General features: G+C 36.8%; 1 protein-coding gene across 8 annotated transcripts in view; it reads right to left on the minus strand.

Moving 5' to 3' along the window:
* Window positions 1-25879, minus strand: part of LOC118196962 (semaphorin-2A-like) — a 745632-nt gene that overhangs the window by 183449 nt on the left and 536304 nt on the right. For all 8 annotated transcript variants that reach the window (XM_085810484.1, XM_085810482.1, XM_085810486.1 and 5 more), the window contains one exon: window positions 22632-22719. In XM_085810484.1, the coding sequence (XP_085666610.1) occupies window positions 22632-22719 (88 nt within the window). The remainder of the gene's footprint in view (window positions 1-22631; window positions 22720-25879) is intronic.

Raw genomic sequence — 25879 nt, forward strand, 5'->3', positions numbered from 1 at the left:
ATCAGAAACGCTGTAATCTGGACATCCAAGTTCAGCTGGTTTACCGAGCATATGAACTGACGGGAAGCGTACACAAAGCACCAAATGACGTAGAGCAGTAGAAAGATTTTATGTGCATTTGTTACGCTTTACTTAACAAGTACGAATTACGTTTTGACTTTTTTGACCTTCTCGAAAGAGAGGCCTTCTTGCTGCAAATTATGTTAGTAAAAATTCCTTGCAAATCATAGGTTTAATTTTGATTTTAACATAGTAATGAATATCATCCGCAGATCCTTGGTAATGTACTCGCCCCCCCCTCCCCCGAAAAAAAAAGGTTGCGTGCTCCAACAACTTACCGTTTTAGAAAGCTCACAAGCGGCCGAGCGGTCAAGTCACTGAACAGCGGTATTTAGGTCCGAGGTTTGCATACTTCGAACGGGCTGCTGGCATGGGCGTTTTCGTAGTTTTCCCCATGTCTAACACATATATGAGATAGTAGTTTCCCTTAGAAAGTCCTCAATTAAGACATTCCCTTCCTTAAGCAGAGAGCCCTCGAGTGCTTTGCCGCAATCAAATAAACCAAAAACAAACAAAAAAAACTACTGTTTTAGAAATTCAAGTCATGCAGAACTGGTTTTAAAATACGTCTTGACAGCGTGATCAAGGAGGTATAATCTATAACTCCCTTAACTAAGGGGAGATCTGCATACCAGCGCCTCGTTTTAAAAAACAGAAGAAAGTATTCGAAAATATAGCAACCATCATAAGGATGCCCTAGCACACAGGTGCCTGCAAGCACGCACATTTGGCTCATGTGTTTGTAACTTGAAGAAAGTAATCTTCATAAAGGTTAGAGTACCTTTATGCCCAGCAGAATTTTCAGGCGAAGTTCTGAACTAGAGCAATGATACCCTAACTTTTTTGATAATCCACCCCTTCCAAAATTTTTCAAATTCTTATTGGACCTTTTCCACTTTACTATTACATCAGTACAGAAGGACAGCAGATCAATTTATTACACGTGAGCTAAACTGATCTTTTATGGGATCAAATCAGAACCAATAGTTCACTGAACTGAGTAGGTTCTTTTTTAAGACTCAACGCACACTAACAACAACCTTGATGAATCAGATCGGGAACGGCGATTGAATCAAGAAATGGTGAGCAAGGATGAAACCAAAAGCGAGCAGAGAAATTCGAAGTATCGACCCAATTATCCGCTAACTCCCTAGATTGATATTTTTTTCAGCTATAGTTTTGAAATTCCTTAAAAACCACCTTCTATATAGGTATAAAAATAAAATTTTAGAATAAAAACATGTTCGAAAATTGAGAAATGGTAAAAATTCTTTAAAGTGAATCGGTTCGCGAGCGAATAGCAAATCTCTACAGTTCATAAGTTTAGTAGTAGTTCATAAGTAGTTGTTTGCCCTCAGACATAACGGCAGACCTAAGTGGCTACATTTAATGGTTGCAGAGTTATCTCCTCTGCTACTGTTTACTACTAATATACACAACTCAAAATAAAATTTAACACACAACATAATTAGCCAAGAATCGAGGATAATACAACTAAAAAACACGAGAAACTAAGTTACATGACTTTTCGTCCACTGTCAATCACTACTAGTTAATTTGCTAAAATAAGACGTGATTACAATAATAAAATCTATTCCGATTGTACAAGAACTGGGAAATATCTACCTTTCTAATATTTACAGAAATTCGTCAATTACTTCTGAATTTCTTCTCTCCGTGCCACTTCTACTGCTTTATGACAGTGCGCCATAACAATTTCAATCGAGCTCCCAGTTAAAATTACATCCTAGTTTTACGCTATCTCATCTTCCATAAAATTTGCATAAACCTTTAGTCTAAGCAAGCATCGTGACTATAAACGGCATACAAAAATTAACATAAAGTGTACCGTCAGTAAAACTTACAAAAGTCACAATTTATCTTAACAATTTTTTGACTACTGGAAATTAAAAAGAAATTCTTCAGGTTCAGGAAGCCCGTAAATTTCGATCTCCAAAATACAGAAATACAGAAAAGGAAAAGTTAAAAAAGCATTCAAAATACATTGAAAATACTGAATATATACGTATGTGTTGCATACACTTTATATATAAAAAATTAAAAGAAAATCATTATTTCATTTAAACTTATTACTACCTATGAAACACAAGCTGTTGTTAAATTTAGTCACGACAACTGATTTACATTCTTTTAGGTAACAATAAAGATAGACGATAGAAACAAAAATTAAATAAATAAACAAATAAAACGGGGTAAAATACGCCCAAAGGGGTTTATTTTTTTCATTTACGTCACATTTTTACATACACGTTTCGAGAGCATTTGCGCTAAAGATATTTAAAAACAGCATTTATTTAGAATTTCCGATAGACAGTTTCGGGCTCTAGAGATAAAAATATTTTATTCCGGACAGTGTGTTCCCACTGCTCGCTTTGAAATTGTCGAGTTTCTTAATCAAAAAATCCTTAAAGGGTAAAAAAAAAAAAAAAAAGTGAAATAGATAATAAAACAAATTCGAAATTCATGGTTCATATTTCCAAGTATCCTTATTCGAGTGGAGGACTACGTTATTCAAAATTTAATAGCTCTAAGTGTCTTTGTTTTTTCAGAATGCGAGAAATTTACATACATTCATACAGATTCTTCATTATTTAATTTGTTTAAATATAATACAGGGCGATAATATTTGGTGGCAACAATACGAAAAGTGATACATCCTTTTATCGTGATTCGACACAAAATGCCGTTTCGTGACTAACAACCTTTCTGGGCTAGCAGCTCTTCGGACTAATAAGTAATTTTAATGTTTAGTTTTGGGACCTAGATTGTATTGAAAATATATTTCGAAATAATATATTTAGACATAAAATACAATACGACGTAAAAATTTCAGATGGAAGCTTAAAAAAATAAAAAAAAAATTCAGAATGTTCGACCATATTTTAAAGGATAAGATTATCCTCTGCTTTTTTTTTTCTTTCTTTTTGTTCATTATGTACTTTTAATTAACTCTACAAAGAAGATTACTGTAAATTACTTATAGGGAATCCCTAGATGTTTTACTTGTTCGGTATTGCATTTAGAAGATACTTTAAATCATCCATTTTTTATGATAGCAAATGTGTGTACCAACGAACGAAAAAAAAGGCTCTCCTGCATCACATACATTTCGTTTTCGGATACAACCCGGAAACCCATTAATCCTTTCACTCAGCGTTTCTTTTTTCTTCCACCTCCAGTTCATATGTAGAAAGAGGCAAAATGATATTGTCGAGGGGCTCGTTTTCCCCCAATTAGTCCCTCCCGTGTAAATTGAGTCATCATCAGCGTTACTCAGGTGGGCGGAGATGCGGGCTTTTGTAGAGTTTTTACGCTATCCATTACAGGTTATCTCTTCCCCCACTTTGTCTTATCCCCCTCCGCCGCGTTACCACTGATTCCTACCCCCTGGGATGATGCTCTCCAGCCATCATCTATGTCCTAGCTGTAGCTAGTTCTGCAGGAGAGGAGATTATATGTACTTATTCTCTTATCGAAATCCGTTGTGTCTGCTTTTCGTAAGAAAGTCGGCTTGTTCCTGTTTTTCCTGCGTTTTTCTTTGTGTCTTTTTCTTTACTGTTTTCTATGAATAGATAAAGGCTTGCGGATGCAGGGTTGACTATTAAATTAAAATACAGAAATATTTAATGTAAGTAAAGCACACAAGGATTATCTTTCTAAATATGCATCCAGACTTCAACCACAACTTGTCTTAGAGATGAAATCCATATGTTCACATCTCTCTTCCATTACCGCCAATGTATGGACAGAGAGAACTTTTCGTATCGACAGACTTAAGTGCTTCCATTCCATGAAAGACACTACAGTGACAGTCGTCCATGCTTTGGCCGAAACGCATCTGTGCCTGACTGCTGGACTGAGTTGGTCCCTGAAAATTGATAACTCAAACCGAGTTCTTATATCAGGGCTTACGTGCACACAAGCCAATTTCCAACTCTTCTCTCTCTCGTTCCAAACTCCTCTACGAAGGCATTTCTTTCTTCAAGCAAATAGTTTCATTTGATTTACCACCGTTCAAATAATCTAATGAAATCCTAGCCTGGAATTCAGACAAATACCACCAGTACCATCTCAATGTATGAACACTGCGCAAGGCCGAACTAATACAGCAATTCATACTTTGCAAATTCATTGTTATTCTTGACACTGAGAGAGAGAGATGGGGAAGCTACAAAAGCCTGGTGGCTCATTTCGTTTAGACTGGCTCCAGGCCACACAGCACGTACAGATAGCCAAACTTTTGGAGGTATTTCGGAAGGTTACTGAACGGGAATTGTTTTATTCCTTCGCCTTTTAGCCAATGCATGTTAAATGCAATTTATTTTTAGCTTATTATCCAACTAAATATCATTCCTGAGTATTATTCATGCTTCATCGCGAACGAAGCTTGTTTTGAATAACGTTAATCCATTCCCTTCGAGACAATATTCGAGTAATGAGATTATAATAGGGAAATAGATTACGAATTTTTAACGCATTTGATTTCCCTTCGAAGGGAAAAGCTGATGGAATATCAAGAGAATTAGTGTGCTATTGTCGTGTACGACGTTCGGACTTACATTCGGCGACGCTTATATTGTGAGGATTAATTCACCGCCTTTACGAAATCAGTTTCATTTTGTTAAATTTCTTCCTTTGTTTACAATTTGTACTGTAGAAATACCGTAATCTCAAAGACGCATCATGTGGAATTATGTCTGTTTACGCACTAACGTCAGCTGAATTTTGCGAAGTTTGGTGTATATCTTAATTTATAAGTGAAAGCTTATATAAATAAAACACCTTTTATATGTATGATTGCTAGATGCTCGATTTCCAAAAAGCGAAACTGGTGTATCCAAGACGGATGATTTTTGCTCTCCTTTTATGGCTTTGAAATTATTTATGTATGAAAAACGTCACTCTATCAATGTTAATCCACGCTTGAAACAATTAGTTGGTGACAGGGGATACAGTTCCATATCCTATTGTTACTATTATTAATTTTATGCAACTGACTGACTAACGTTAGGATATAATGCGACGTGGCATCACGTTTCTTAAAAATATTAATGAGAAAGAATACGATTTTTGCTGGTGAAGTATGATTCCGTTATAACTTGCATCAGGTATTACGGTGCGTAGGTTTTAGAAATCCAGACATTTATAATGAATAATGTCTAAGATACATTCTGGGCATATTGAGCAGCGGGAGAAAAATTCACTAATACTCCCCTTTGGGCGTAATATAAAATCTGAAAACTTTCAGACTTTTTTCCTACCGTAATAGCTTTGTAAGGTATTTCTCCCGCCTTCTTAGCATGCCATCGTAGTGTAGTGGCACGGCCAACTGGATATAATAGATTTTCGGTAGTGGTCAGTACGCTCGGCGCGTATACTAGACGTCCGTGGTTCCATTCCCGGGAAGAGGGTTGCTCATTTTTCATCTCTCCTGCTTCGAAATAACCTAATGTTAATGTCTGTACAGTGGCACCCGAACTAAAAGGGTAGTGGATGAAGATTCTCCACACCCAGGATTTGGCAATTGGGTCCCCTAAACCCCAGTCGCAGTTTAAAAGGGGGAGCATATAAGGTATTTTTCCCGCCTTCTTAGCATGCCTTCGTAATGTAGTCAATACGCTGGGCGCGTATTCCAGAGGTCCGTGGTTCGATTCCCGGCGAGAGCGTTGCTCATTTTTTATCTCTCCTGCTTCGAAATAAGCTAATGTCTCTCTACAGCTCTATCACAGAAATTTCTATTGACATTGAAAATGCAGTTCTTATAACTGATTTTTAAGTTTTTGTGCATTAGCTCATATACGAAAATACAAGCGTTTAAAATGATAGTCGGTTAAAACGAAACTGGATAAGAATAAGTTTATCGTATTAAAGTAATATTTTTCGGTAAAATGAAGGCATCTCTTCTACCCAAAAAGTTATTCTTCCGTAGTGAGTTAAAAAAAAATCCCAGAAGTAAAAGCATGCACTTGTACATTTAATCCCAGCTTTAGTTTCCCCCCCCCTCCTTGGAAAGGAAGATGTTAGTTCAGACTAGCCTTTTAATTTTTTGCCTTCTCCGTCAGAACCAAACACCGAAATCTTATTAAAAATTAAATGCATATCTTCCTGCTAGGATATACAGAAATTACCCATAAGAGAAGGGGAACTAATCCCAAACTGACAACAGATATCAAAGGGATTTCAGAACTTGTGTTAGCAGCTTCCACCCATCTGTCTATCCCTGCACTTTTTCTTTTAAAGATCCCCATCTGCAAATTTTTTTTTTTCCCCTGGCTTTTCTTTCCAACTTCTTTAATAGCCTTAAGTAGTATTTTACTTTTAAAAGCGCGCTTTCCTATTTACTTTTCAACTAAGTAGGTACTTTACTTGGATTATTATTTTTTTCTTTCTGATTGCTCCCTGTGCCTCGGAAAATTGCTCCTTTCATATGAAAGAACAATATGAAGCCTTTTAAAGAGATAAGTTGTTTCCTACGGAAGTTTTTCCTGTGGAAATTTTTCCTCGAGCGGTGTTTCGAGTCGTTAATAGATTGAGGAAAGCAAAATAATCCCGTCGGTACCCAAAGAAAAGTTTTGGATGAAGAAGAGGGAGAAGAAGCAAAAGCGCTCGAGGGTCACAAAGTGAAGCGAAAACATTGCATTTCTCTTTTTCTGTCTGAGCTTTTTTGAGATATATATCTGCTGAAATAACTTGTTTTTAGCCGATAAGTGGGGCATGTTGTGCTTCGCTTCTTAACTCTTTCACCCCCCCCCAGAAGCTGCGTTGTGTCGAAATTTTTCGTTGATAGAATGGTGATAAATACGAGATGAATATAATACGAGATGAAAATTTAGAACTGTTGTACTCGTAAAATGCAAAATTTTGGGCCTTACAATCTCCCAGTTATTGTAAAATGTCTATGATCTATAAGCTGGCTAAATTTCTGTAAATTAATAACTATTTCTGTAACTTTACAACGCTACTCACAGAATTGATTTCATACGAACTTGGGCGAGTTCCAGAGAGGAATTAAAAAAATTCTTTAAAGGAGGTCTATCACTTTATAAGTGACAGCTTTTTACCCAGCTCCGTCCCAATTTTGACGGAGAACACAAGGTGGGACAGTACAATGGTGTCCAAAATCTCTTACCCTACAACTAACCACAGAAAAGGACTTTCGACTAGAGTGTTCAAGTGCCTTTATGCCACAAACATCCACGCTTTCTTCAAAATGTGAACTCGGGCCAAGACTATAGCAGCCAGCTGCTACCTCCTTGCCAACAGGGTGGTGGATCAACTCTTTCCCAGCAGTTGTGGTCCATCAAATTTTTCGTTCATAGAATGTTTATAAACGGCAGATGAGTATAAGTTTTAATGATTACAGTTTAAAGAAAATGTCAAATTTTGAACTTAAAAATCCCACATTTATTATAAAAATCCTATTCACTGTGCTTTACATTCGTTACTCTCATTTATTATAAAAATTATTTAGCACAGTAAATTGAACTTTTAGTGAAATTTTCTATTCACTGTGCTAAATAAGTTTTCTCCTAACTGCTAAAAATTCTATTCATTCTGCTAAATAAGTTTTCTACTAATTACTATTCCCTCGTTATCCTCGGTTAAAGAAAACAAAAATAAATTACTAAAATCAGCGCCAAAACTTTGCAGTGTGTTTCTTTCCGTTTTCCTAATAGTGAAATTTCACGCAATTTATTGTTGCTCACACATTTGTTTCATTTTCGTATTTGTTCGTTCTGATTTCTTATCTTATATTTTAGAACACGCCATCGTTTCTGGTGAGTTATGAGTGCAGTTGTACGATAGGTTGAGTTTGATTCATTTATCTTACAAATTTCTCTTTAATGTGCATAATTTACCTTCGAATATTAACGCTGGATGGCCACATTTGGTTTCAATAAATTTTATGTTTCGCCCCAAAATTGTCCAAAGAAGTATTTAAATAGAGTTTACTTGAAAGGGTAAGATCTATTTCTCGAGAAAGGTAGAGACCAGACATTAAGTTCTTGTTTTCGGAATAAAACAGAATCGACATTGCCTAGGATCGACCATGCATATATTCGACACGATATAGAATTACGATGGCATAATATTGACTAAGAGGTCTGATTACAGCATATTTATTATTTACAAAGATTCGCCACAGCATACCATCAACATGGCGTCAAATCGATACCCATAAATAGCAGACACTGGCATAGCGCAAACAAATATATATAATTAGTAACAAAAGAATAGGATAATAAAAGGCAACGAAATTGATTCATTTTTACAGTACCTGTATAAAATCGACATAGGCATAATACACATATCGTTGAGCTGTCGTGGCCATCATGTGCCAGTAGAAAGGCTGTCTACCCTACGTTTCACATGCCTTTCTCCGGAACCTCTAGTGTTAACACCCGCAGGCAATGTACTAATGATCAGTTCTTTCCATATTAAAAGTTTTGCTTGCACCATCTCAGGGCGAAAGAACAGAAAAGCTTCCGTGGGACGAAGTGATGGAGAGTAGTGGGGAGGGAAAGAGGAGGAGAAACGCGAAACAAAAACCTAGGAAATATTCTTTGACCAAGTTCCTTCAAAGTTAAATGTTAATCTTTGGTAGGGGAGGTGTCTCCAGCCTCGCCTTCTCAAATTTTCTCTCTCCTATTGTTCTGCGCCTAATTGAGCCAGCCGAAGAAAATGGAAATTCCTCCCTTTGAGATTCAGGGGGACCCTTTCTCTTCTCTTCCCCCTGCATATGGGAGGCAGTGAGAAATTATTCTCTCCGGACGGTTGTTGGATTTCCAATTAAGAACGATATCCGCCCCGTCTATTCTCAGCAACGAAAAATGGATCTGCCTTGAAGAGGGGTTGGTCTAGCCACGCGAAGTGGGGCACTTAAAATCGACGCTGGGCTAATTGGTTCCGTCGTACTTTCGCCCTCCTAACGAGACCTGGGACCCCAGGAGTAAGTGGCCCCGCCTTTCTGCCCCAGCCTACTTCCATGGAATCGTTGACGCTCCTTTTGCATGTAGGATGGATGTCTGTAGTCTTCTGAAGCGTGTCGAGGACAGGAGATATGTGTCCGTGTGACCGGTTGGTGGTTTAATATGTTATAACTATCAACCTCTGGAATCTTACAGCGGCGGTTTGCTTTTAAGACGTATCTCTAGAGGATTTTTTGGCTTCTTCGTGTGATGGGTTGGTAATTGGCTTTCTGTTGCCTACCTCGATGAGCTGTGGTAATTACAGTAGAACTTTGATACACGGAAATTGAAGAGATAAAGAAAAAAGTATTTGGAACTCGAATTAACGACATACTCGGAAAATCTGCGCTTCATAATACCTAGATTTTAGCACAGATTTGCATATGACAAGATTAAATGAAATAGAACTTACTGCTTGCAATGATGATGTAAATTATTTTCATACGGATTTAAGAGATTAAATTTTTAGCCCAAAGGGCTATTAATTTCGTTTTGGCATTTTGCGATGAATCACTATAAACGACGTATCATTTTTCAAATTGTTGCCACCAAATAGTATCGCCTGTATTATATTTAAAGAAATTAAATAATGAAGAATCTACATAAATGTACGTATGTTTCTCGCATTGTGATAAAACAACGGTAACTAGAACCATCCCATTTTGATTAACGTACGTTTCCACCCGAATATGGTCATCTGGAAGCCAAAATTTGGAATTTGTTTTCTTATCTATTTCATAGTTTGTAAAACTTTCACGAATTTCTGATTAACAAATTCATTGAGTTAAAAGCAAGCAATGGCAACACACACACACACACACACACACACACACACACAAAAAAAAAAAAAAAAAAAAAAAAAAAAAAAACTATCTCCAGCGCGCGAGACTGTATATCGGAAATTCTAAACACACGCTCTTTTAAAATTATTTCGCGATATTGCTGTTGGATTGAATTTTATGGCTTAAATGCGAAGAAAATGATATTTAATAAATTGAGGTAACACACCCCCTTCCCCCCCCTTTGGGCGTAATACTGAAAAGACAGGATTTGACGCACGTAGGCATATAATGTATTTCATAAAACAAAATAGAAATTATTGCAAGGACAGATGACGCGAATAATTTCTAAACTTAATAAATACTGAAACCCAATTAAGGAATTCAAATCCTTATTGAATCGGATATTGATTTTAGGAGATGTTCTAAGGAATGGAATCGTATAATTCTGAAGGAGAATTAGACGGTAAATTTTCATTATAAGATTTGCATTTGAATTTCACTCTTTCATTGAAAACATATTCTTTGTTTTCCGTTCAGGTGAAGGAATATTACGTTAAAACACTGATGTGAACAATGTAACAAAAATAATACCTTACGAGCTTTCTTTTTGAATGTCTGAAATAATGTATATTAAATATTTTGAAGCACAATACCTATGTAACATGAAATTCATTTTGTCTGATCAACAATCCATCATCAAATAACATTTTCTACGCTTTCAGCAAAGGAATAGCTTTTCTCTGTTTCGGCGAGTAGAGATGGCTGAACACTAACTCGACCGGCTTCAAATACCGGCGAACAGACGTGCAAGTGCTTTTCGCGGTTTTCTTAGATAGAACATTTTAAGAAACCCATTTTGAAAATAATATACTCTGCTCTAGAGACAAATTCGAAATATTTTACATCATTGTTTCCGGTAGACTTCTCCATTTTACAGAGAAAACTGTCATATACAGAATATTTTGAAAACTATTACAAGAACACTTAACATTTAAAAAAAATGCTCAAATACACGAATGAAATTAATTTTAACGTAATTGGTTGGTTTATGTAATTACGGCAAAACCTCGAGGGCTATCTGCCTAAATAAGAGGAGGGATGCTTTCGTTGAGAACTTTTTAAAAGAAACTGGCTTGTATAAAGGAAAACGCAGATGCAGCCAGCCCGTTGGCAAGATTCGAACTTCGAACTATACCTCTCCGCCGCTGGTGGGCCTTTAACATAATTGGAATCTCTTTTTTTGCTCTCGATAAAAAGTAGCTCGGGAACTTTGCAAATTCGTTACAGTTCTTTAAAGAATATCGCAAAAATGGAGATTAAATTAGCGAAAATGCTGATTAGCTGCCAAATTCGGTGACTTCATAAGAATTTCTATTTCAAAAAGAGATGAACTGTTCTGCACATAAAAGAAAAAGTCGAAACTCGAATGTCTTTGTGCCTGAACTGAGACAATTTTTGGCTGCCCCCTAAAAGGCAAAATTGATCTCAAAAACTGCTAAACGTGACGACAATAAAAGACTTTGTTAAAAAAACTTATTTTTATGAAACGAAGAGGGCCAATTTAAAAAGTAACTAGAATGTCAGCTTTAAACACAGAACCTCGCAAAATCACCAAACTGGAAAATTCGTAAAACATACATTTTGCGCGTAAGGTCGTAAAATAACAACAATTTTCGCAAAAATTACGAAAAATTCGTAAAGGCTGGCAAATATGAACATACAACAAGCGAACGGAATTATCGTAATCCTCCGTGCGTGCTCTCGTTGTATGGTAAGACATCCAACAAACAGGTTCCGGGGTTCGAATCCCAGTGAAGGCATATTTGATTTTTCGTGGTTTACCGTCAAGAAATAATTAAAGCATGGGCCCCTGAATAACAAAACCAAATAATCAATAGCACTGTAAAGTATAAGCCATTACTTCTATAAATTTATCAAGGAAGTCCATGCTTTTCTTATTCGTGATATAAAACTTTACATGAATTTTGTAAACATAATTATTTAATAATTATTTCTCTCTTGTTCTAATTAAAATACATCATATATTATTTTCTTATCATTTCATTAATGATTTTATATATTTCAAATAAAAGGTCCCCCTCCCCCAAAAAATTAACAGTCATGTTTCTGATCAAGAAGTGACTCGTGATAAAACCTCACGATGAACCAATTTGTGTTACCTTCAGGTAGAATACTGTTACCTTCAGGTAGAATACTGTAAACACCATTGTTAGTAAAAAATCGTTTCTTCAAAAATTCACATAAAATGACAGTATTTAAAAAATAATTTACTGGAATCATTAAATCTTCAACTGGTTGATAGTGTATTGATATTTAAAGAAATTTTTAGGAATCACGCTATTTTTAATTATATAATTCTATAAATGAATGTGGCTCACTTAAGCGAATACGTGACCATAAGCAAAGATTTCGAAATTCATCAAATGTCTGCTTAAATTATTTGAATGTTGCAAAGCGCAAGTCAGCTATTTGCTTAAGAGACAAATGTCCTCATGAAGGACTTTCTAAGGGAAACTGAATCGTATTCACATTGCACATGGGGAAAGCTACGAAAACAAATCATGCAGGTTCTAAAAATGTTAAAAATATTCGCGAAATTTTCCCCTTTTTCAGTCCGTTCAGAGAACGATATCTCATACATTTTAAAAAATGGATTCGTCCACGTAGTGATTGTTTTCGTGTTACTAACAAAGACAAAAACCCTTGCAAAATTCACGTGAAGATCACGCTAAATCTTTCCCTTCTAACTGTTGAACTTAATAGCAGCCTACCAATCTATTACAGAGAAAAAACACGAACTAATATACTGTTAACGATTTCGCTGAATCAGCTGCAAATTCATCTTTCCTAAATATTGTTGCGTTATTTTCTTCCTTTACGTTACGTACGTTACGGGGTTCGTGTGGATTTGGAGTGAATAATGACGACACTTCTTGATGAAGTATCGAAACACACAGAGTACAGCTCCCGACTCTTCGGTTCAATCGTTCCCGGAGCTCAACACGCTCTCTCGACAATGCACTAACCGCGATACATTAAGAGACTCTTCGATACACCCGGCACTCGCTGGCCGGCTGTCAACTCGATCGTCTCCGCACGGACTAACTAGATGAGACACACACTCACACTGCGGACCAGCAGGGTTTATATAGCTTTCGGCTTGTGTTCGAGAACATTTTGGGCTAAACCGGTAAAATTCGCTCCAGAAGGTTCTCCATCCGGCCATGGCATGTCGCCAAATGGGCGATTTCTCGCCAAATGTGGCGATCATGCCTTCCCTTGTCATTTTATGGCAACCCTAAACCTGCTTTGCGGGGAAGCTATCTCACCGCGCCTGTACATTTCGTAACAATATTTATGGATGATTTCAGGTCCAAAAACAACAATACGAATGGGCAAGATTCAAGTTATGAAATGTAGATATGAAGATATCTTGGTAGATATGGCTCGGTTTCGGTTTATTTTGTTATGGCAAAGCACATTAAGGATATTTGGCTAACAGAAGGGGTGGAGAAGGTATTTTGATTCGTGGAGCATCCAGCCAGTTTCTGCTGGTATACAGGCTACACGCAGGGAAAATCACGAAAATTCCCTAGCAGCTAGCTCGTCCGCCTGAATTCGAACTCATGTCGGAATTACCAATGTTCAGCGATTTTATCGCTCGGCCGTTGATGGGCTAGTAGATATGGTAATGCTAACAGTATTACTGTATTACTATGCTAATAATGGAATGCACTTTCTTTTAAAGAAATAATATTATGATTTTTACCTGTAGTTTATAAACAACTGCTTTTCATTTGTTATGTTCTTACTATGAATGCGTCTTTCGAAAATCAAATTATTCGCATAATTTTACCTTCTCGATTTTCTGACGATAAAATTACAATGGAAAGAAAAGGGGTGGTGGAAATACGGTTTTTCAGTGCTTTTAAACACACATCCACTGCTTGGGCCTCATCATCTGTAACAGCACAAAGTCACATTTTTTTTTTTTTTTTTTAAAGCATATGTGAGAAGCGAGACAATGAAAAAAGTGTTAATTGGGAATTAACGCTTCCCAGGCTCAAGAGATTCAGTCTCTGCTGTCCTATATATGTCTGTTAAAGAAGTTCGGTTAAATAGATTTTGCTTTTAAAGCAAATTACTAAATGAGATACGTAAGTAATTTAAACACTTGAATCTTGAGGCTCATTTTCTTAATATAGACTAAGAAAAATATTTCATACGAAGTTTCATATTTCACATTTATCAAAAACTTTTAATTATAATTCTGCATACAGGGATGAAGGGAAGACTATTTCAAGAATAAACATAAACAAACACTTAAAACAAGAAACATTAAATGCTTTTCAGAAAATTAATAATATGATTCTCGGGGCATTATAAGCGGATATTGATGTTTCAGCTTATATAGTCATTAGGTTATTTTTGAAACAGGAGACATGATAAATGAGCAATGCCCTGGCCGGAACTCGAGCTTGGACCTCTCGAATGCACGCCGAGTCTGTTAACTGTTACACCACGAAGGCACGCTGAAAGGAGAGCGAAAATACGGTGATTGGGGATTTGAGAATCTAATCGCCAAATGCTAGTGGTGAAGAATCATCATTCAACACTTTTTAATTCGGGCGCCACTGGTTATTAGGTTATTTTGATGAAGAAGACGTGAAAAATGAGCATTGTGCTCGGCGGGACTGGAACCTGGACCTCTCGAATGCGCACCGAGTATGCTAACTGTTACACCACGAAGGCATGCTGAGAGGAGGGAGGCTGAAATTGCAACAATCGTGCTCTTTTTTTAAATGAATGCTTCTGCTGAACATCAACAAAACTAATATTTCAAAAGCAACACAAACTTAAAAAATTCGAAACTTAAGAAGATTTGAATTTCGAAGATTTGAAAGAATTCGAAGAATTTAGAAGATTCGAATGTTGAGACAATCGCGAACATGAGAGATTCGAGAATTCGGATATTCTATGCCTTAAAATAATTATTCTCTTTTTATCTTCCACTTAATGTGCATATAATATTGATATACCTCCAATGCCTGTTTCAAAATTTACAATTGCGTAGATAGTCGAGGTTAGACAGGAATGTAATTTTATTAATTCCCCGAGTCGAAAATGTTCGAAAACTACTAGCATTCCTCGATTTATTTTAACTGCTTCTCATAATATATAATTCTGACAAAATATCGATTGTCAAATTCGCTCTGTTAGCTAAACATTCAATAACAAAGGTTCAAAAAATAACAACAACAGAAAACAATCACTCTCCATGGCATCGACAACTTGAACTCATCCAAAATTGGATCTCTCTTTGAGGCATCCAGGCACACTTCTCAACGAGGGGTGGAATCGATGAGGATGCACGAAGTAGACACGGATGAGTAGGTTCAATATGCTCCTTCAGTATTCAACCGGCATCCAGACCACTCGACCCCGTTCAGCCCATGCAATTCATTCTTTTCAACGGCGAGGAGATAGCACTGCAAATGTTTCCTCTTTGCAAATCGAGTGGGGCATGTCCACCGCTTTACAAGTCGATGAGGAGGAACCGCTGCTGTCGATGGGGTCAACAAGAAAACGTGGATGCAGTTCGGAACGACTCACTCCGCTTTCTGGAGAGGAAGGAACATGTGTCCTTCAAAAGCAATCGCAGAGAGTGTGAGGACATCTGGGGACAGACGAGGAACAGCACGTGCTTTTTCCTCAAAATAAAAGAGGACAGCAAAGGTTAGCGAAGGAATACAAAAGAGTGCAAGATAAGCTATAAAAATAACAATATCTACCGTTCAATTCAATTGATTTAGGCGGTGAGGTCCGATGCAAAAACCTGAACCTGACGCAGTTTGTTCTTTGCCTTCCGGGGGAATAAATTTCAAGCTTAGGGGGAATGGTTTCGAATTTTTTGACACTATTCAAGGCACGGCTCGTAACCTTTTTATGGGAGCCGGAAGAAGTTGATCAGTTATTTTAAAGACCTTGTGTCACTCAAGTAAATAAAATTTAAAAATTATAATTAAATACACAACATAAGAAAGGAGTTATTTAACATCTGTCAGTGTAATCTACATGTAGCGACTTGTTTAACCAATTCCTTTTTAAATCTTTCCCGTCTCTTATTAATACAATTCAACTCATCTTTAGTGAATTCTCTTGACCCCGAAAGAAGTTCACCACTAATGCTCCTATCTATCCAACAAAAGAATTTGAAGCAAGAGATATGAAAAGTGAGCAATGTCCTCGCCGGGACTCGAAACTAGGCTTCTCCAATACGCCCCGAATTTGCTAACCATTACACCACGAAAGCATGCTGGAAACAGGGAGAAAATACCCTATGCAGTACCTCCTTTTAAAGGGCGAATGGGAGTAAGGAACCCAACCGTCAAAGCCAAATCCTGGTGGTGGAGAATCATCATCCACCGTAAGTTCAGGAGCCATTGGAGAGTCTTTATGAATTTTTGAAGCAGGAGATGTGAAAAATGAGCAATCCCCTCGCCGAGAGTCGAACCTGGAATTCTCGAATATGCGCCGAGTGTACTAACCGTTACACCATGAAGGCATGCTGGAAGCAGGGGGAAAATACCTTAAAATATTTACCTTTTTAGATGATACCGAATCAAATTTCATAAGGTTGGTTACACAGCCTTAAATGTAATCTAACAGAGGATTGGGCAAAGTGCACGTTCGAACACAGAGTCTCTGTTGTTTCTTCGACGCACACCAATGCTATTGCTCAAAACTAAATCACAAAAATCTGTAATTACGTTGCTTGGGAACCGTTAATGTGTTACCAAAGCAATGGCATGATTACTCCCCAAAATAATTTTCTTCTTCTTTTCTTTTATTTCCCCCCTCCATTTCATTGAAACAAAAGGGATACTGAAGATATTCCTTATCAAATACGTTTAACAAGTAATACTTGGAAAATTAACTTTCGGGATGATTATAACTCAAATTGACGTGTCAAAGAGCTCTTCTCTAATTCCGATTAAAATACCGGAATATTCTGACACTTCTTTGAAAAATATGGTATGAACTATGAGGTAAAGAAAATTAACCTAAGATTTAAAATTTTTTAACTGAGTAGTTATTCTATTGAGATAATTATTATTTTCAGAAGCAAAAGATTTTACTCGTTGGGCCAGAAATTATTTAAAAGTTCAATAATTCTTTCTTCAATTTCGGTTTATCGAAGTTCGACTCCATATACTCAGAATCTTCAGATACGACATAATTCCTTCCAAATGAAGTACTCTATCTTTATTTGTCAAAGATTCCTCCTAGCAAAGCTGCAATAAAGACCATACCCCCGAAATAAAATAAATTAAAAAAAGGGGGACAAAATGCCCCTTTTTTTTAATGAAGTTGTAATAATTCGAATTAAAAACTATCGGCTGTGATTCCTTAAAACGCAAGACTTTCAGTTCATTGGTCAATATTTATTACACCTCGTTCCGTAGAATAAAGAAAGAACAATACGGAATGTTACACGGTGCCTTATTATATTATAGTCTGCTACTTTAAACTAGGAACTTCAAGGTCATTTTACGTCACCCGACTTCCCTCGTAACCATTGGAACGACAGTTGCTACAGATGGTTCGAGGCGACTAACTTTTTTTTTCACTTCCACTCCATTTCCGTTTGGCTTGTTTCGCTTATGGTTTGGTTTAATTGATAATGTCAAAGCAGTCTGGAGGGTTATCTTCCTAAGGGGAGGAATGCCTTCTCGGAGCTTTTCTATGAGAAGCTCACTCGTTTACACGTTCTACATGGAAGAAAGTCCCGACAACGCTCATGCAGCTTTCCCGTTCAGCAGGATTCGAACCCCGGACCAAACTACCAGTCCAGTGCTCGGTCGCTGGTGGGCCAGCCTCTTATGAGGTGGAAAAAATAAGTGTTGCGTGGTGATGACGATACGCGCTACGATTGCAAATGGCATAGGCCTTGAAGTTGTTGTTTTAACGACACAGAAATACGGAGCTCGCAGAGATCTGTTTCTTCAAATTTGGGTCAAAAATTCATTAACAATAAGGGCACAGTAAGCAGACGCATTATAGTGTGCAAAATAAATAAGTTATCTCGCCAAAATTCTACGAGCTGTTTCATGCAAATGCCGCAAAACAGCCCCATAACAATACCTGTTGATAATTTGTCCACTTGGTAGAAATTCATGTGAGAACAACATCACGAGACATTTGGAGGGGAAGCCAACTCTACCTTCATTTTGAAGTGGACATTGTACCAGAAAGTAGTTCATCTTCCACGTATGTTTTGCCCAAAGATTTACTGTAATTTTTCAAATAATTTTTATATGAAATTTCAGTGCCAAAACGAAATTTAATGCTAGTGCTTTGCTCAGTTGCATTTCCCAAAAGAAGAATTCTTTTTATTAAAAAACAAAATTTTCTCACAAAAAATAAACGGAAATACAGATCGCTCCCAAATTTAATCCAACAACAACACGATTCCCCGATAAATTTAATTCGGATAGCCCTCCTTCTAAAAGTCTACCGAATTGTAGAATGTTTAGCAGTATAACAATCCATTCTAAAAAGAATTTATTGAAGGCAAAAATTCCATCGCTTTACTATACGAAGAATCCGTTACTCAGAACAATATTTCGACAACGGTAACTGGCAGATGAAATTCGGAATAAGCCAGTGGACGTCATAGATGAATGCGAGAGTGTCTTATAAATAATTTACATCCAATTCCGATAGAGTTGATGCGGCACTTCCTGGTAGCCCTCGGGGCAGCAGAACAAATCTGTGAAGAGTTTCGATTTGAAGCGAACAATCTAGAAACTGTCACTGTAACTGAATGGAATCGCATTTAGTGCAACTCCGATACTGCAACCGCAGGCAACAAATGATTCGCGATTTAGAAATTATATCCGAGCTGATATCGCATCTGCTTTAAAGCTCTAAACACTACGACGACGCAAATCAGTTCACAGCTGTCTACATTACTTTATGTTCCATTTATAAAATCTTGTTGTATGAGCACATACAGACACACGTTCCCCTAAATAAATCAAATTTCGCTTTAAGGACACTACTTTTGAAAAGAATTAATAACTGAACTCTGCTTGATGCAAACAGTAGCAGCAACATGTCGCTTATTTCGACAACAAATATAACGAAACTCACATAGCCCCCACTTCTTAAAGGTGGCAATGTTACCGAGAACACTGTAAAAAAATGTGTTGTTTATTTTAATTAACCAGTTACTTTGTGTTCAGTATTGATACTGTCATTTTCCCATTTCTGCTTTTCTGCTAGAATGCTCGTTTTAGTTTGCGCATATTCAAATGGGGTAGAAAGAGAGAGTATTTAAAGGGAGGTTTCAGATCGTTTAGACAGAGCGTGTTCCCCCTGCTGATGGCCACGTTACTATTTGAAATTCTACGATAGAAGCCTGTTTTCGGTGTTGCTTTATTTTTGCCAACAGTGGTTTTCACGCCGTTATAGGTTTGAGCCAACTGCGCGCTAATCATTTCTGTGCAGCCTTTGGCTAATTTACGACTTAGATTTACTTAATTTGAAATTCCTTATCTTTGAAATACACCATAAATGCTGGCTATTTTGTGGGCATAACAGATGCTTTCTATTCAACTATACTGAGTTCTTAATAAAAGTTTTTTTACACCCTTCTCACATTTTTGTTGTTTATCTAGATATAGCGATAATTCGCTTTATTTTATACACAGAGTCTTGACTTAGTGAATGCTACTCAACCGAGTGAGACTCTAAATAAACAATGGATTGAACATCATTGACAGTTATATTCTGCAAGGCAGCCATGTCAAACTCGCGGACCGCATTTAGTCCTTGACTCATTTTTCTCCGGCCCTAGGTTTACTCGTCTAATTAATTATTCATCTTTGATGCAACAAAATCGGATGAAGGTGTTTTCTTCTGTTACGAGTTATTTTTATTAAAAGAAGACAATTCACTTAAATGCATTTTTATTGTAAAGCCGTGACATATACAATATTTCGAGTTTTAGCACCAGAAGCGAAAATGTACAAATTCTTTCCAGTTCCTACCCTTGAACATGCTAAGTACAACTGACCATGTGAAAAGCAAGAACTTCCCAGATGATTACCAGCAACTTTAAGTGACTGACCTCTTCGGCCACCTTCGATACCGATTATTTGTGTGTTTTGCTCAGATGCAATCCTATTGGTCAGTTCCATAGACTGACTGTAGCAAGCGAAAGCTTGAATTTCTTGGGGGGGTGGGGAGTAAAGGTCGACCTTTCCCAGTACCCAGGAAAGAATTGCAGAAAGCTTGGTGACGATAGCTATAGTACTGACTGAATTAACGGCGAACAACCAAACAGACATTCTTCTTTATTCATATAAAGATTAATAAAAACTGGAATTCCACCAAAAATCGAGGCATATATATATATAAGTTTGAGTACTTGCATAATGCAAACTAACTGCGGCAGATAGCGGTAGCTGGAATTGAAGGAGCTCTTGAAACGGTCTTTTTACAAAAGCATTTTCTCAAACGACGTTGAGAATGTGTGAGCCCATTTGCAGACTCATTACGTTTGTTTCGGAGCAGAAAACATGAAAAATCAGCAATACCCTTGTCAGGACTTCCCGATTGGTAGCCGGATGTATTTTCCAATTACGCCACGAAGACTAACGGTAAGGAAGAGACAAATTCCTTGCAAATTTAAAGATGGAGTTGACAGAAACGGCTCTAAAGAAAAATTTCATTGAAATGAGTATCCCCTCTGGTTTAAAAATACTTGTTTGCACGATTCTCAGAAAGCGAAAAATTTGCGTTGCGTATAATTTCCATATCACGTAGGTTAATGCGTATCAGTCTGAATAAATTTTCTCAGTTACGAAAAGGAACAAATCCCCAGCAAGATCCAGGTTAACATGTACAGAGAGAAGCTAAGGCAGCACCTCTGTAGTACCACAGTTGATTGAGGTACTGCTGAACCTAGCTAACTATTAAGCTTCCGCCCCAGTTTTGAGAGAGAGTATCCCAGCGACCCAAACTAACAGACAATCATCTGACCTTCGGAAAATCGTAATACTTCCAGATATCCATACACTTATTGCAGGAATAAAAAAATTTAAGATCTCGAGAAAGAAACAAATAGATATTCATCTACTACTTGGACTTTCTTATGTTTCTTCTATATGGTATTTTCCCCTCTTTTCTGCATGCCGTTGTGGTACGAGTATAACGACAACATTTTCAAAGCGTATTCGAGAGGTCCAGATTACAGTCCCGGCGAGTTCATTGCTAATTTTTTAAATCTCACGCATAAAAAAAAAAAATATTAATAATAATAATAATAATAATGACTCTACAGTGGCACCCGAACTGAGTCGAGTCGACGCGCAATCGAGAGGTTCAGGTTCGAGTCCCGCCGAGCACATTGCTCATTTTTCATGTCTCCTGCTTAAAAAATAATTCAATGACTCTACAGTGGCGCCTGAATTAAAAAGATGGTGGATGATCGTTCTTCACCACCAAGATTTGACGACTGTATTCCCTAATTCCAAGTCGCCCTTTAAAAGGGGGAGTATATAGGGTATTTTCTCCATTTTTTATGCACGCCTTCGTGGTGTAAAGGTAGCACACTCGACGTGTATCGAGAGGTCCAGGGTTCGAGTCCCGGCGAGGGCATTGCTCATTTTTCATTTCTTCTTCTCTTAAGTAACTGATGTCTCTACACTTTTATTAAAAATAAATGGTTAGGTTCATGAATTTACTCATTTTATAAATACATTATTTAGAATGAAAATGGCATTTTCTCCTTGAGGCCAACAATACTGTACACTGATGGGTACTTGGCTTACTTGAGTTTTGAGGTTGTTCTACGGCAATCACGTTCACAGCAGACCGAAATCATTTGGTAGCTACTGATGGCGACCACTTTTAGAAATACCAGACATAAACAACAATGTTTAAAGTTGTCGATAGTCATATTTTATATAGGCGACCATCTTTACAAAATGTAAAAACGATCTGGTAGCGTGGGGTCTATTCGATTGCTAACACTGCAATGTGAACAATTAAAAAAAACTCAATAGTAATAATTGTTTGAAATTACGATTTACTTCAAAGAGAACCTCCCTTTTACGTTCTAGTACCGAATTTGCCTTGTTTCGCACTGGCTTTGGAAAAATCTGGTCATTTTAATATTACATTGTACTTTGCCCGCAAGTGAACATGTCTAAATATTTCCAGATATATAATTTTGCCATTCGTTCCAAACACACTTTTTCGGATCTCGACCAGTATATCTAACTTTTCTGGTTTCCGAATGCTATTAATAATGAGATACGTACACAACAGGAACAATCGCTCGTAAAGTCATCCGTAAAAATATGCAAAACTCTTTAATCAACACTTCATAAACATTGCTAAAAGTTCCAACTCTATCCCCCTTTCTAATGAAGAATTCGCAGAGGAAAAGAAACAAAGGAACAAGCCGCTTTGATGAACACGGTTTAAACACGCGATTAAATTACAGCTCGTCTAGTGACACTTTATGGTTTTAATTAAAAGTCTCAGAACTTTTCTCCCTTCGGAAGATTAGAGACGGTAGGGCAGAGAATATTTCCCCAGAATTCCAGCTTTCAATAGCAGACGGGGGTAAATGTTATTCAATTACAACTTTCCGGAATGATGAGAGAGTCACGTGAATTACTAATGAGTTACTAATTAACGATGGATGAAGGAGTGGTGGTCGGGAGAGAGACAGAGAGGGGCAAAAAAAGTATCATGTACTTACATGGCTCCGACGTAGAGAACGTCTCTTTTGGCATCCAGGTAAAAAGTGCGATAGTACTGGTACCCACAGGAAAATTCTCGAACATGTTCTAGAAGAGGGGGAAAAAATTATGCGTTTATTATTTGAGCAAGGGTTTATTGTTGAAAGATGTATCAACATATTTAAATTACTGAAAATAATATCAATTTTTTTAATTATAAAATAACTTACTTCTGAAAGCACTGCCAACATTTAAAAAATTATTTATAATCTTTAAGTAGTTATGAAATTCTAAAATCGACACGACACAAATTAAACATAGCTGAAAGAATCTGAAGATAAATTCCTTTCCTGCAGAAGCCATATTTATATAACACATGCTGATATGTGAGCTTCTCAAATACGGTGTATCATCATCAATATTAGTTAACATAAATAGTACGAAACAATACTAAAAATACTCACACTAAAAAAAAAAAAAAATAATAATAAATAATAAATAAAAATAAGAAAACAAAGTAAAACATTACGAAAATTTAATGAAAGGAAAATAATAATAAATATTAAAAAAAATCTCAAAGCTTTCAAATTTTATATTACGCCCAAAGTGGTTTTTTTTTTTTTTTTTTTTAACGTTTTGTGTGTTACCTTTATTTATAAAATATGTTCTACGCACTTAAACCATAAATATCAATTCAACACCAATATCGCAAAATAATTTAAAAAGAGCATATCTTTAGAATTTGCGATTCGCCTTGAAATCGTGGAGTTTGTTAATCAAAAATTTGTTGAAGTGTTACAAAATATGAAATCGGTAATAAAACAAATTCCAAATTAGTGCTTCCAGATGCCCATCTTCGGTGGAAAATTAAATTATTCAAAATTTTATGGCTCTTTTCAGTAGGTAGCATTTTATCACAATGCGAGAAACATACATACATTTATGCAGATTCTTCATTATTTAATTAAAGATCTTAACGCTTTTCCGAATGGCAGCATTCTGTGAATCTGCTGCAGGCGAGGGCGTGTGAAATTTAAAATATTATAATTTACAGAGTGACAACACTTACCATGAACTATTTTTAAAGCAGCATAAAAATTATTTAATTAATAAAAAAAGCTAACAATTGTTATAAAAATTAAAATATATCAAGAAAGACTTCTAATCTCGCGAATTCATTCAACATTTGGGGAGGGGGAATCTTTGCGAAATTATTTTTTAAAAAAAATTCGCGGTCATTCGCGGCACGATAAAATTATTACCCTACTAATCGCTTATAATAATTATAAGCGATTATTCTTTCTATGGCCATTGCATAAGCAAGGATGACACCTAGTAGCGATTTCTAAAACTGAAGCATGACCATCTCAATCTCTCTTTACCATGACACCTTTTCAATAATGACTCAGGCATGTTTAACTCTCCACATTAAAAGAACAGCATCGAAAACTCGAACTTAATTACTAGACGCGATCGAGTGATAAACAATGGGGATAATATTTTCTTTTTTCCAGGGAAAAATTGAGGGGAAATGACTGGATTATATGCCGAGGATAATTAACTGACTTCGAAAACGATGATCGAGAAATGAGCGATTCGTTTCAAATTGCTTCCATAATTAAGGACATAGATATGATGAATGCGTTTTTCCTTTCTTTACCTGATATCAATGCGTGGAAGGCATATGGACGGTCACTTATGCCACTACTATGAAAAGAACTCAAAAGGAAAATCACAGATTATCGCTGATAAACATGATTTATTGAATTATCAAGAATAAAATTACCCTACCAGTGATAAGCTATGACATGATGTCATAATTCCCTTTTTTATAAAACGAAACTGGCAGTGAATTAGGGATAGACAGCGTTATGCAAATACAGTGACGCTACTGCCTCATTGTTGCACAAATAAGGACGATTCCGTAGGATATACATCGTGTATCATTACAGCGGTGACAAACTTTCAAGAGAAATAGAGTACACCTAGACGACGGGAAATCACATAGCAATGCATGGTCGGAAACGCTTTCCTGGCGCAGTAGCGACGACACAAAACGCAAAAAAAGGAAGGACACAAACAGTGAGACAATAAGTGTTTTATTATATTTAGTACAGCAGAAACCAACAAATAACGATCATCATTAAAGAAGGTGTTCGAAATTACGATCCTGGACTGTGATGCAGGCCTCACTTCTCCAGCGCATAGAAGATCTGCATCAGAAATGGAATATATTGCATGGAAGATGCATGACGCACGGTTCCTGCACCATGGGTCCGGGTAGTAATTTCAAATACCTTCTTTGATGACGATCGTTGTCTCTTTACACTGTTTTTACTTCGTTTTTGCTGTTTTCTCACCCCATTCGTGTCCTTTATTTCTTGATTTTTGTGTCGTCACTGCTGCGACAGGGAAGCGTTTCCGACCATGCACTGCTATGTGATGTCCCATCGTCTAGGTGTACTCTGTCTCTCCTGAGAGTTTGTCACCACTGTATTGATACACCCTATATATATATATATATATATATAAATCAAAATTTAAATTTAAATTAGCAATAGTTCTTAATTCTCCCTCCCTACTCTAAAAATCCTAATATTTTTTCTGGACTGCGTCATGCCTAGATCAATCCATCTTACTTGGCTTGCGTAACGCTCATGACGTAGCTAATTCGGAACTTGTTCTCAAAATTTTAAGAACTGAAACCTTTCTAACCTAAGCCAAAGCTTTCTCTTGGTGAGCCTCCATACTGGATAATTGCACACTTTCTGCTTCAGCTCTCTTGCAGTCAAGATGTTATTTCGCTCGCTCAGCCTCTGACAGCTTTTGTCCGTTGTTCTAAATTGTCTAATCTGTATAAAATTGTGGGGTGTATAGCGCCTCCAGAATAATGACGTGAAATGAAAAAGAATATGTGTCCTCAAAATTAATTATCCAAGTACAAAATTATGTGTGAAATTTACGGCTACGTCCGTCTTCGAATGTCATTTTTCCAACTACGCAGTAAAGTCTCTGATGCAAGTTGTAACGAAGAGGGTGTCCACCGAAAACAAGTTTGCGATTACCAACAGTTTAAAAGATTATGTCAATAGGCCTAACGTGGCCGCCATTTGTTTCCATTTGAAATTCTTCGTAGAATTAGTGAATTCAGTAGGTGCACCGACTCTTTTTGCCCAATGGGACCGAAAGTTAACTCTCAATTTTGTGCAACAAAAACTTTGTGTCAATGCCCGTTGGCGGCTGAACTCCCCCTTTTTTTTTTCATAGA

Source organism: Stegodyphus dumicola, chromosome 2 (assembly GCF_044657685.1).
Source record: "Stegodyphus dumicola isolate Sdum_Otavi_A_Nest chromosome 2, ASM4465768v1".
NCBI lineage: Eukaryota > Metazoa > Arthropoda > Arachnida > Araneae > Eresidae > Stegodyphus > Stegodyphus dumicola.